The sequence below is a fragment of the Boleophthalmus pectinirostris genome, unplaced genomic scaffold (genome assembly GCF_026225935.1).
Source record: "Boleophthalmus pectinirostris isolate CB_2022bp ecotype Guang Dong unplaced genomic scaffold, ASM2622593v1 HiC_scaffold_10, whole genome shotgun sequence".
Taxonomy (NCBI): Eukaryota; Metazoa; Chordata; class Actinopteri; order Gobiiformes; family Gobiidae; genus Boleophthalmus; species Boleophthalmus pectinirostris.
This window is the reverse complement of record NW_026570971.1, coordinates 3705040-3715696: the sequence shown is the minus strand read 5'-3', so window position 1 is coordinate 3715696 and position 10657 is coordinate 3705040. Positions and strand designations below refer to the sequence as shown.

Genomic DNA, 10657 nt, shown 5'->3' with positions numbered 1-10657 from the left:
GTTGCCAACACAGAATGTCTGTCTTCGTCTACATCCATCTTGATGCTTTGTTTACTGTTGTGCTGTTTCGCAAAAGGGACACAGACAGACGACACGAGTTTGACGTCATGGCTTCACAGCTCTTCTCTGTTCGGCAGGTGCACGCTCTACAACTTCCAGGGTTTTTGCAAATCGTCTAGTGCTTTCTGATTCCTGATCTAGTCGCTGGAGAAAAATTAAATTGAGCGGAGGAAAATAGGGCCTAATTTTGGCCTTAGACATGAGTGAACATAGGCACACTCCCAGTATCATGATGTCAGCTAAGTCAAACTTGTGACTGGGCCTTTACTTGGATGTAATAATACTGTACTTACAATCTGATTTTGGCTCAGAACAGCAGATACAAGCTTGTTCTGTAGTGATATGAAGGATAAAAACAGATATGTAGCACAACTGGATCTCTTGTGTAAAAAGTTAACTGTTTTAATGAAATAAGGGACATTTCCATCTCTTCACTGGTACTGGTTAGTATAGGGCAGGAGTCTAAAACCTGTAGCTCTCCACCCTTTTCCAAGTAGCTCACCAAGGAAATCATACCATTGTGCTGAAAAACTAAAATTTGGTTAATTACCTGCCTGTTCCCATTGTAAATGTATAAATTTGAGGCCCAACGTGCACTAATAAATTAAATATGGATTATGTTTTCTTGGTTCCTAACAGTACCAGAGTCTCGCCCTCTTTCTTATAATCGTCTCAATTTCTTGCAGCCGCTAAAATGAGTTATTCAGGCTGGTGTCACCTAGTGCCTCCGCTCAGTGTCATTTCTCTCTAGATCAGAAATCAGAATACACTAGACCAGACATGTCAAACTCAGGCCCCGGCTCCAAATTTGGCCTGCGATATAATTTTATTTGGCCCGCAAGATCATATCAAATAAATATTAGAGCTGCCCACCGGCTACAGATCGACTATAGAGACATTATTTATTTAAAATGATGTTATTACTTTATATTCTGCTTGTTCTGGATTCAATGTTTAAGCAAAACTATTATTACTATAACTATTAAACATTTATTTTAATAAGAATAGATTTAACATTACATATCTCGAGAGAAGAGAAAACATACAGATGTTGTTGAAAGTTTTCAATAAATATTTAGTTTGGCCCATGACTTAGTCCCAGTTTTTAATTTTGGCCTCTGTGAATTTGAGGTTGACACTCCTGCACTAGACGGTTTGCCAAAACCCCGGAAGTGCGAGTTTGGGCACCAGCCAATCAGTGAAGAGTCAGACATTCTGTGTTGGCAACGATTCCTGAGATCGAGGATTTAAAGCCGGAACAAAGAGAATGTTTGGTGAATTTTATCAAGGGGAAAGATGTTTTTGTCCTTCTTCCTACGGGATTTGGGAAAAGCTTAATATACCAGTTTGCCCCGTTAGCGGCGCATTACATACATCACGACCAAATAGCAGCGATTGGTTAAATAAAAAAAGTACCAACTTATCGTCAAGTGAATTAATTCTAACGCTTCGAGGTCAGACGGTTTCTACGAAGTGAATCTGGGTGATGAATCAGACTAAAAATTAGTAACTGTCTAGTATTTTTGTTTGTAAAGAAGCTCACCAGAGGAAAAAGGTTGGAGACCCCTGACATAGGATAATGGCCAATACTTCAAGTCAAAGTGAAATGAAAAAGCTAGATGGATACATCCCTAGAAAGCACAGAGGTTCCAGCTGTACTTGTTCTGTCCTCAATCTCATTTTCAAGCATGTAAAACAATATAATGTGGTTAAAAACTCAAAAGAGTCCATTTTGCATGATAACGTGTTCTTTAAATATAACAGATGATTTATGTTTATAGACTAAAACAAAAAAACAGAAGTAGAATGATCCAAAATACCAGTAACAATGTGATAAAACGTCACGCCTTCTATTGTCTGTTGTAATTATTTGTATTGTCCAGTGCATTTAGTGCTCTAGATTAGTTCCTCTGTCTCTCAACACTTCCCCGTGCTCGTCTTTCTTGTCCTCCCCGGAGCGCTCACCTCACAGTAGACTCTGGTCCCTCCTCGCTGCACCATGTTTTGGATTATCGTGCTCTGGGGATCCATTGGTAAGGCTCTTTTATTATTACAGTGATTTAATGTGTCTTTACATCTAAGTGTTGATCAGGTCAAGTCAAGATCAGGCAAATATTTAAACGTTCAGTCTTGTTTACTGGATTAGTGAGTCCTGGTTTAGACTTGGTTTTATTCTGAGTTAGTGTTAGTTTAATCCTGGTTTAGTCCTTGTCCTGTATTAGACCAAGTGGACTCTTGTGAGCTTTAAGAAATGTTAGATCAGGGGTCACTGAGGCTACATACATTCAGACTGCAGCCTGAAGTGACCCAAATCAGATTTTATGGCCTCTATGTTCCTGTATCTGATCTTTTAATGACAGTCTGAACGACACAGATCAAAGTTTTTCAAATACGACCTAGACCTCTTGGATATGTGCTCCTAAAACCGATACATATCTGATCTTTTGACATGTGACTTCAGTCTGAACGGCCAAAGCGCATTCATCCACCTACACGTTATCACACGGTGGACTTGGCTTGTGCGGTAACAAGCACCTGTTGTGAGCCAATACAGTCCAACGCCGACGTGTTTGCTCACGGAAATAGGTCGCTGAAGATGTGGTTCCTCCTGCGAGAGTGGCACAAGTAGGCGCTCACAAATACTCATACTACTTAATGAACTTCGTGTCACTGAAGTGAAGCACATTGCCACTCACCACTCTTGGCTCCACATCCACACGTTCCTTCCTACGTTCTGTCCCACAAAACACCATGGCCAAAAACCTCGTCCTTCTCCTTCTCAATCTCCTCCTTAAAACAAGTAAGTTGTTCATGTTCTGGCTCCGGTACGAGAGGAACTTTAAAATCTCCAGGTGCTCAGTGCTGCGTCCATGTTTGGACAACTTCCGTAAACACACAGCACACTCGCGTTGAGGTCGTGTCTCCAGTGTCACATGTGGGACACTTTCGGGCCGTTTAATGTTCCCACTGGAGTCACATACAAGTCACATTTAATTGGAAATGTGAACAACCTCGCAAAAACATCGGATTTCACAAAAAAATCCGAATTGAGCGTCAAACCCTGCAGTCTGAACGTAGCCAAACTTTTTCTCTGCACACATTATCTCTCCTGACTGTGATGGGGTCGGGTCGGCCATATAACAGAATTGTACGATCCTGACGACGCAGATTATAATCTTTAAAACAACACTTCGACACTTTGGTCACGTGAGCAATTTGTTTCAGAAAGAACGAGACGTGCTCCGGAGCTCCGACTCATTTGCCCATCACTAGTAAATGGCCGTGTAAAAGTTCCTCACCTTTCTCCGTGTCTGTTTATCTCGCTTTCTCTCCGCTTTCTGTGAGTGTCGCAGCAGTAAGAAACATTCAAGGCTCGCTCATGATGGTCTTTTTCAAAATAAAAGCCTGTGACCAACAGACTTTTACAATAAAAAAATAAAAAAAAACTGAATAATTGTCAGGGATTATGAATTAATTAGTTAACGTGAAATTAATGCATTAATGTGCCTGGCCCTAATTATAACTATAAAGCAAACACAAGCACAATAAGTCGGTTTAATTTTTGTAAATGAGTGAATCCACATAGATTCAACTGTAAAAACTGTTCTTTCTAACAATGACTTATTTTATATTTGTTCACAGCTTTCCAGACCACAGAGGTAGTTACTATCTCTTCTCCCCGCCCCCCTACGACATTTCAGCCAAGCACCACCACTCCCCTCCCCACCACCAGCCCTCCTCCGCTGCGCCTCAGTGTCCAGGCGGTCCCGGACTACCCCGTGGCACAGGGTCAGGATGTGGTGCTGCGGTGCGTGGTCAAGAGCGGTGAGGTTAACAGTTCGATTTCCTGGTTTCACTATTTGCCTACTTCAGTAACAGAGGTGGGCACAGGAGCGGAGCTGAGGCTGACCCATCCCAAGCAGAACGGTGACTACAAATGCCGCGCCAGGGACTACAGAAATTTTTACATTTACAGCAACAGTCAATCTGTAATGATCGTGTCCGTACAGAACACCGGTAGGTCTGTTTTCAAGTTATTAGACAATATTTGTTTTCTTTACCTGGTGAAATAATGATCTCCAGTTTGTCTTAAAAACTCATCAACACCAATGCTGTGGTCTAAAGCCTGGAATCCACTGGAGCTTTTTACTACTTTTTACTTCAGATTCTTATGTACAGACCTATTTATTTTATACCCTGACAGTTTCAACAAATGATGGACCATGTTTTTTCTTTTTAACTTTTAACTTTTTTGTAATTTTTGCATGTCAGACACAATTTAACTTACAAAATGTACAAAAGCACACACACACACACTGCCATGGTGCACACGATCAGTTCTGGAAAAGACCGAGGGAATATCAGGCTCCATAATCGTAGCCGTGAGCTGAGGCCAGTGGTATATATATGAACAATGTTTCAGCATTTGTAAAAGGGGGTACTGTATTATCTGGACTATAAGTCGCTCCAGAGTATAAATCGCACCAAGCCAGGCTGGCGCCACCTTGTGCCTTCATTTCTCACCAGTGATTATGTCAGGAATCGGAATACGCTTGATGGTTTGCAAGAATCCCGGAAGTTGTAGACCGCGCACCGGCCAATCAGAGAAGAGCTGTGAAGTCAGGACGTCAGACTCAGGGCCTATTTACACGAGAACGCTTGCAGGTAAAAACGACAAAATATTTTATGGGAAGTGCCTTTAGTTTAGACGGTGACAGCGTATTTGAGGCTTAAAAACACAAAGATCTGAAATCACCCTCCAGATTGGAAAAGTTGAATACTCTCCGCTGTAGTGTTTCCGTCTACACTGCTCAAGACGCAAAACTCTGGTCAGATCTGCTCAGGTTGTGTACACGTTTCCGTCACATCACATCAACACCGAGTGTCACCACCGATCTGCCTGGCATGTATACCCAACCGAATTCCACACACTTTTGTGTCACCGTATGCACGCAGATTTCTTCCCGAAAATGTTCATCTACATGAGGAATAAAAAGTGAAGATGCGACGCCACTTTTGCGTCTTCTGTTCAGACCGACATCATATAAACGTAGCCTCAAGCGCCTGTCTGGGTCCTTTTTGTGGAACAACACAAGAGTAAACAAAGCGTTGAGATGGATGTAGACGAAGACAGACATTCCCGAGATCGAAGATTTAAAGCTGGAGCAAAGAGAATGTTTGATGAATTTTATCAAGGGGAAAGACGTTATTGTCCTTCTTCCGATGGGATTTGGTGCATTACATACGTCACGACCAAACAGCAGCGACTGGTTAAATAAAAAAAGTACCCACCTACTGTCAAGCGAACGAATCCTAATGCTGCGAGGTCTGACGGTTTCTAAGAAGTTAAATCGTCGATGAATCAGGCTAAGTCGCACCAGCCAAAAAAGAAAAAGAAAAGAATAAAACATATAAAAGATTATAAGTCGCATTTTGGGGTAAATGTATTTTATAAAATCAGAGACCAAGAACCGACATTTCATGCTGAAAGCCAAGTTCTATAAACTTGGAAAAAAATTAGAAGAGAGAACAACAGACTGTTAACGTCACATATGAACAGTTCATCAGATAAACTATAACATAAACAACAGAACAGAACAAGTTTACCAAACTCTCCATCTCACTCCAAATCACTAAATCCATTCAATTCTTCATCCTTCTCGTCTGTAGTGTTAGATAATCTGGGCGTGGCTGGCTTCATCCTCTCGGCTCTGGCTCTGATTCTGGTCGTGGCGGGGCTCGTTTGGTTGTTCCGGCCGAAGTTTAGTACCACAGAAACCTCTCTGAACATCTCCACAGGTAAGTAGAGATATTTAGAAATAATGTTTGACTTTCAGATGTATGAAAATGAGTATAAACAAACAGCACTGTGCCTAAATACAAAAATAAAAGATCTGTGTTCAAACCACAGCGTCAAACACCTCTGGCTGTATTTTGTACTATTTCATAATCTTTTCAAAACTATATCAAGGCTCACGGTTTGAAGTTCTATTAAAGTTCTCAAATTAAATCACTGTAAATGATTTTTACTGTCTTAAAAATGGTTATGACCAGAACAGGTTCAGTAGTTCCTCATGTGTGTTTGTTTACATTCACACAGCGCACAGATCGAGGTGAAGCTGCAGATTAGCGATAGAGACTCTACTTCCTGTGGACTTTAAAGTTAATCTTTTATGCTTTTAAAATCATGTATCTGAAGTATTGCCACACATTTCTCAAATAATAGTAACACAGTTTTGACTTGTGTCTAAACTAGAAGTGCAGAGCTCTGATCTTTTGAACACTTCAGAGTCTCAGAGTGAGTTGTTTTACTGTAGACGGGACATTTCCCACTGCAGTCTTTGAGATCGGAGATTTTAAGTCTCATCAGATTCTCCTCGTATCTGTGGTTTGCACTTTTTATCGCATGTTTAAAAATAATTTAAGACTGAAAAAGCCTGTAGTGTGTGGGCGGCCTTTAGATTTCATTAATTTTCATTCATAAAAAAATTTCCATTCCATTTTCTTTGGCTTATCCGGGGTCGGGTCGCGGGGGCAGCAGTCTGAGAAGGGCCTCCCAGACTTCCCCCACACACTCTTCCTCCAGCTCTTCTGAGGGGATCCTGAGACGTTCCCAGGCCAGCCCAGAGACATAGTCCCTCCAGTGTGTCCTAGGTCTGCCCCGGGGCCTCCTCCCGGTGGGACATGCCTGGAACACCTCCCGAGGGAGGCGTCCAGGAGGCATCCGGAACAGATGCCTGAACCACCTCAGCTGCTCCTCTCAACGTGGAGGAGCAGCGGATCTACTCCGAGCTCCTCCCGTGTGACTGAGCTCCTCACTCTATCTCTAAGGGAACACCCAGCCACCCTGCGGAGGAAACTCATTTCGGCTGCTTGTATCTGTGATCTCGTCCTTTCAGTCATTACCCAGAGCTCATGACCATAGGTGAGGGTGGGAACGTAGACTGACCGGTAAATCGAGAGCTTCGCTTTCTCCCCCCCGAACTGCCACCTTATCGTGGTGGGGGAGTTTGCGTACCCGAATGATCCTAGGAGTCATGTTGCCCGGGGCAATATGCCCCTGGTAGGGTCTCTCGTGGCAAACAGGTCCTAGGTGACGGGGCAGACTAAGAGCAGTTCACAGCACCCTTATGAACTTAGAAATATCGAGGATTGTGATGTCGCCCGGTATGGCGCAGCCGGGGCCCCACCCTGGAGCCAGGCCTGGGGTTGGGGCTCGAATGCGAGCGCCTGGTGGCTGGGCCTTTGCCCACGGGGCCCGGCCGGGCTCAGCCCGAAAGAACGACGTGGGTCCACCCTCCTGTGGGCTCACCACCTGTAGAGGGGTTCATAGGGGTCGGGTGCTTAGAGGATTGGGCAGCGGTCGGGGATGGGTGTCTCGATGGCCTGGTCTGCACACGCAGCATAAAAAAATTTATGCACAGAAAAGTTTCCAAACTCCACCTAAAACTATTTCTTTCTTATTGTTTTTCAGGTGCCCCGTCCAAATCCAAAGACCTGTAAGTCTCCACTGTAAACATCATCATCTGCTCTTTTATTATTTCCATTATTATTTTATGCTGCACTATGTCACTTTTCTGGTGAGGGGTCCACCACCTGCTTGTCTCCATGACGAGCAAAGTCAAATCTGTGGAGAGGCGAGCCCATGAGACGAGAATGTCTTTGAAGGTATTTTGGATCATAACAAAATAAATGGATTGAGTTATAACATCTTTCCCTCATCAAAAACATGTTTTAGATGTCATCCAGGCATGTTTAAGTAATTTAGAGATCTCTCCTGAGCCCTAATCAAACCCTCTTTTGTCCAAGGCTCCGCCCACAAGCCTACGTCCCCCATCTTCTGACAATTCTCTATAAATATACAAAAACATGATACAAAACTGTACACAACAACTTCACAAACCTGATAAAAATGCCTTGTTTTTAGCAAATATAACACTTTCAAAAAGGTAACATGCTGATCCAAACATGTGACGTGTTAGCAGTTAAAACCCCACAAAAGTGTAATAACCCCACTTTAATGCCATACAGTGGAACATTCCAGGCAAAACAGAAACCAAAAGGAGAAAACAAAGACAAGAAAGAGACCACTCACCAGAAAAGTTACTGTTACTCTTGTTTCCTCATCAAAAACAGACCTGGATTTTTGTTTTTTTTCATTCACACGTGAGTTTTTCTCGCAAACAGAAAACACTCCACCCTGTGATGTCATGTGATGATACAGGAAGTGCTCCATTGTGTTTTTAAACTCCATACACCTTCAGTAGAATTATTTGGATGATTTTAGGACTGGAATTGCCAAATTCTACTGAACTAAGTTAAAAGTTTGAATGATTCATCAGCCGGTTTCACTTCGTGGAAACCGTGTGACCTCGCAGCATTAGGATTTGTTTGCGCAACAGTGGGCGGGTACTTTTTTTATTTAATAAATCACTGTTATTTGGTCGTGACATATGTAATGCACCAAATCCTGTAGGAAGAAGGACAATAACGTCTTTCCCCTTGATAAAATTCACCAAACATTTTCTTTGTTCAGACTTTAAATCCTCAATCTCGGGAATCGTTGCCAACACAGGATGTCTGTCTTCGTCTACATCCATCTCGACGCTTTGTTTACTGTTGTGCTGTTCCACAAAATGGACACAGACAGACACGATGAGTTTGACGTCATGGCTTCACAGCTCTTCTCTCATTGGCTGGTGCACGATCTACAACTTCCAGGGTTCTTGCAAACCGTCTATTGCAGGGGTCATCAAACTTTTTTCTCTGGGAGCCACATTCTGGCTCCTGACTGTGATGGGGGTCGGGGTCGGTCGTATAACAGAATTGTTTGACCCCGACGACGGGGATAATATTTTTTGAAAATCGCCACACTTTCTTTACGTATCAGACAAACTGCACGTTCCTCACACTGAACAAAAAAATTATTTGTCGTCTGCCGTTCTATGAAAACTCGTCTTTCTCTGTCAAGTTTTCATTCTTTAAAATGAGACATTTTGCTGTACTTAACTGCACTACAGAACTCTGTCACTGTTTGATCTCGAGCTTGTCAGGTGATGAAAATTCTGCGGCAAATGTAAATACTTCATGTAATTATTTAAATATAAATATAAATAGTTCATCTAAATGTATATATTTTTTAATTGAAAAATTTCAACAAAATACAAGTTACAGAGGGAGGGCCGGAGTTGGCCCGCGGGCCTGAGTTTGATGACCCTTGGTCTATTGTATTCCGATTCCTGAGCTAGTCGCTGAAGAGAAATGAAACTGAGCAGAGACACTAGGTGATGCCAGCCTGACTAGGTAAAAGGAGATGTTTGAAAACTACCACTTCATGACATCACAAGGTGGAACAGAGCATTTGGAGCTTTGGAGATGTAGACAGACTAATAATAAAGTTACTCAAACATGTGTAAATGAAACAAAACACAACTCCAGGTCTGTTTTTCAGGAGGGAACAACATTATAACATGTCAGAGTCAATCAAGCATTTCTTCTTGTTGAACAGAGAAATGGCGCCCCCTGTTGACACAGATGTGTACATGAACTACAGCAACCCCAACGAGAACTACACTGACCTGGACCCCAACACCGTCACTGACGACGGCATCTACACCAGCTTCCAATAAACATCCAGTCTGTGGGAAAAGTGTTTATAGTTTGTGTTGAATGGAAATGTTGGATTGAAATGTTTTTATTGTATTTTATTATTATGTGAGCATGTGCAGAAGTGATGAAAACAGCAGAGGGCAGCACTGCACTCTGAAGCAAAAGTTACAGGAAGTTTAAAGAAACTGTATGAGCCTGTAGTGATTTAACAGAGGTTCTACAGACACACTGAGCCTGGCCAGAGCCTTAAGACTGTGTTTCTCTTTTTTTTTTCTTTTTTTTCTGGGGATCCATATTTTAAAACTCACAACCCTTCTCAACCCAAGTCAATTGACATTATTCATAAATCACAAAATAAGGTGGATTTGAGCATTATTGAACATTAATGAGGATATTTTATTGTTGATTGAGTGATCGTGTGTCTGAACAAATAGTTTTACTCAAGTTTTAAACAATGAAAAACAGCAATAAAAGTATCCGTAAGTTGACTATTTGGATATTAAATGTAGACCATTTTTTTCTTTTCAACATTCTGTTGAAGCAGCAATACTGGAATCAAAAATCAAATAAAATTAATTACAAAAAGATCAGAAATTATATCGAAATACACTAGACAGTTTACAAAAACCCGGAAGTGCGAGTTCGGGCACCAGCCAATCAGCGAAGAGCCATACATTCTGTGTTGTCAACGATTCCCGAGATCGAGGATTTAAAGTCAGAACAAAGAGAATGTTTAGTTAATTTCATCAAGGGGAAAGACGTTATTGCCCTTCTTCCTATGAGATTTGGAAAAAGCTTAATATACCAGTTATCCCCGTTTGCGGCGCATTACATACATCACGACCAAATAGCAGCGATTCGTTAAATAAAAAAAGTACCCGCTTACCATCGAGAGAAAGAATTCTAACATTGAGTGCGTATACATGCACATCAATAACCCGGTTATTAGCCATATCCCGGTTCTGTCAGTATTCGGGTTACTGTGTTT

General features: G+C 42.0%; 1 protein-coding gene across 1 annotated transcript; it reads left to right on the top strand.

Annotated features, from left to right (window-relative positions):
• Positions 1 to 2025: 2025 nt before the first annotated feature.
• Positions 2026 to 10172, top strand: LOC129409207 (uncharacterized). Its single transcript, XM_055154582.1, has 5 exons — positions 2026 to 2093; positions 3703 to 4077; positions 5731 to 5859; positions 7535 to 7559; positions 9569 to 10172. Exons 1-5 carry the CDS (start codon positions 2060 to 2062, stop codon positions 9687 to 9689), a joined length of 684 nt encoding a protein of 227 aa, XP_055010557.1. The 5' UTR covers positions 2026 to 2059; the 3' UTR covers positions 9690 to 10172.
• The last annotated feature ends 485 nt before the right edge of the window (positions 10173 to 10657 follow it).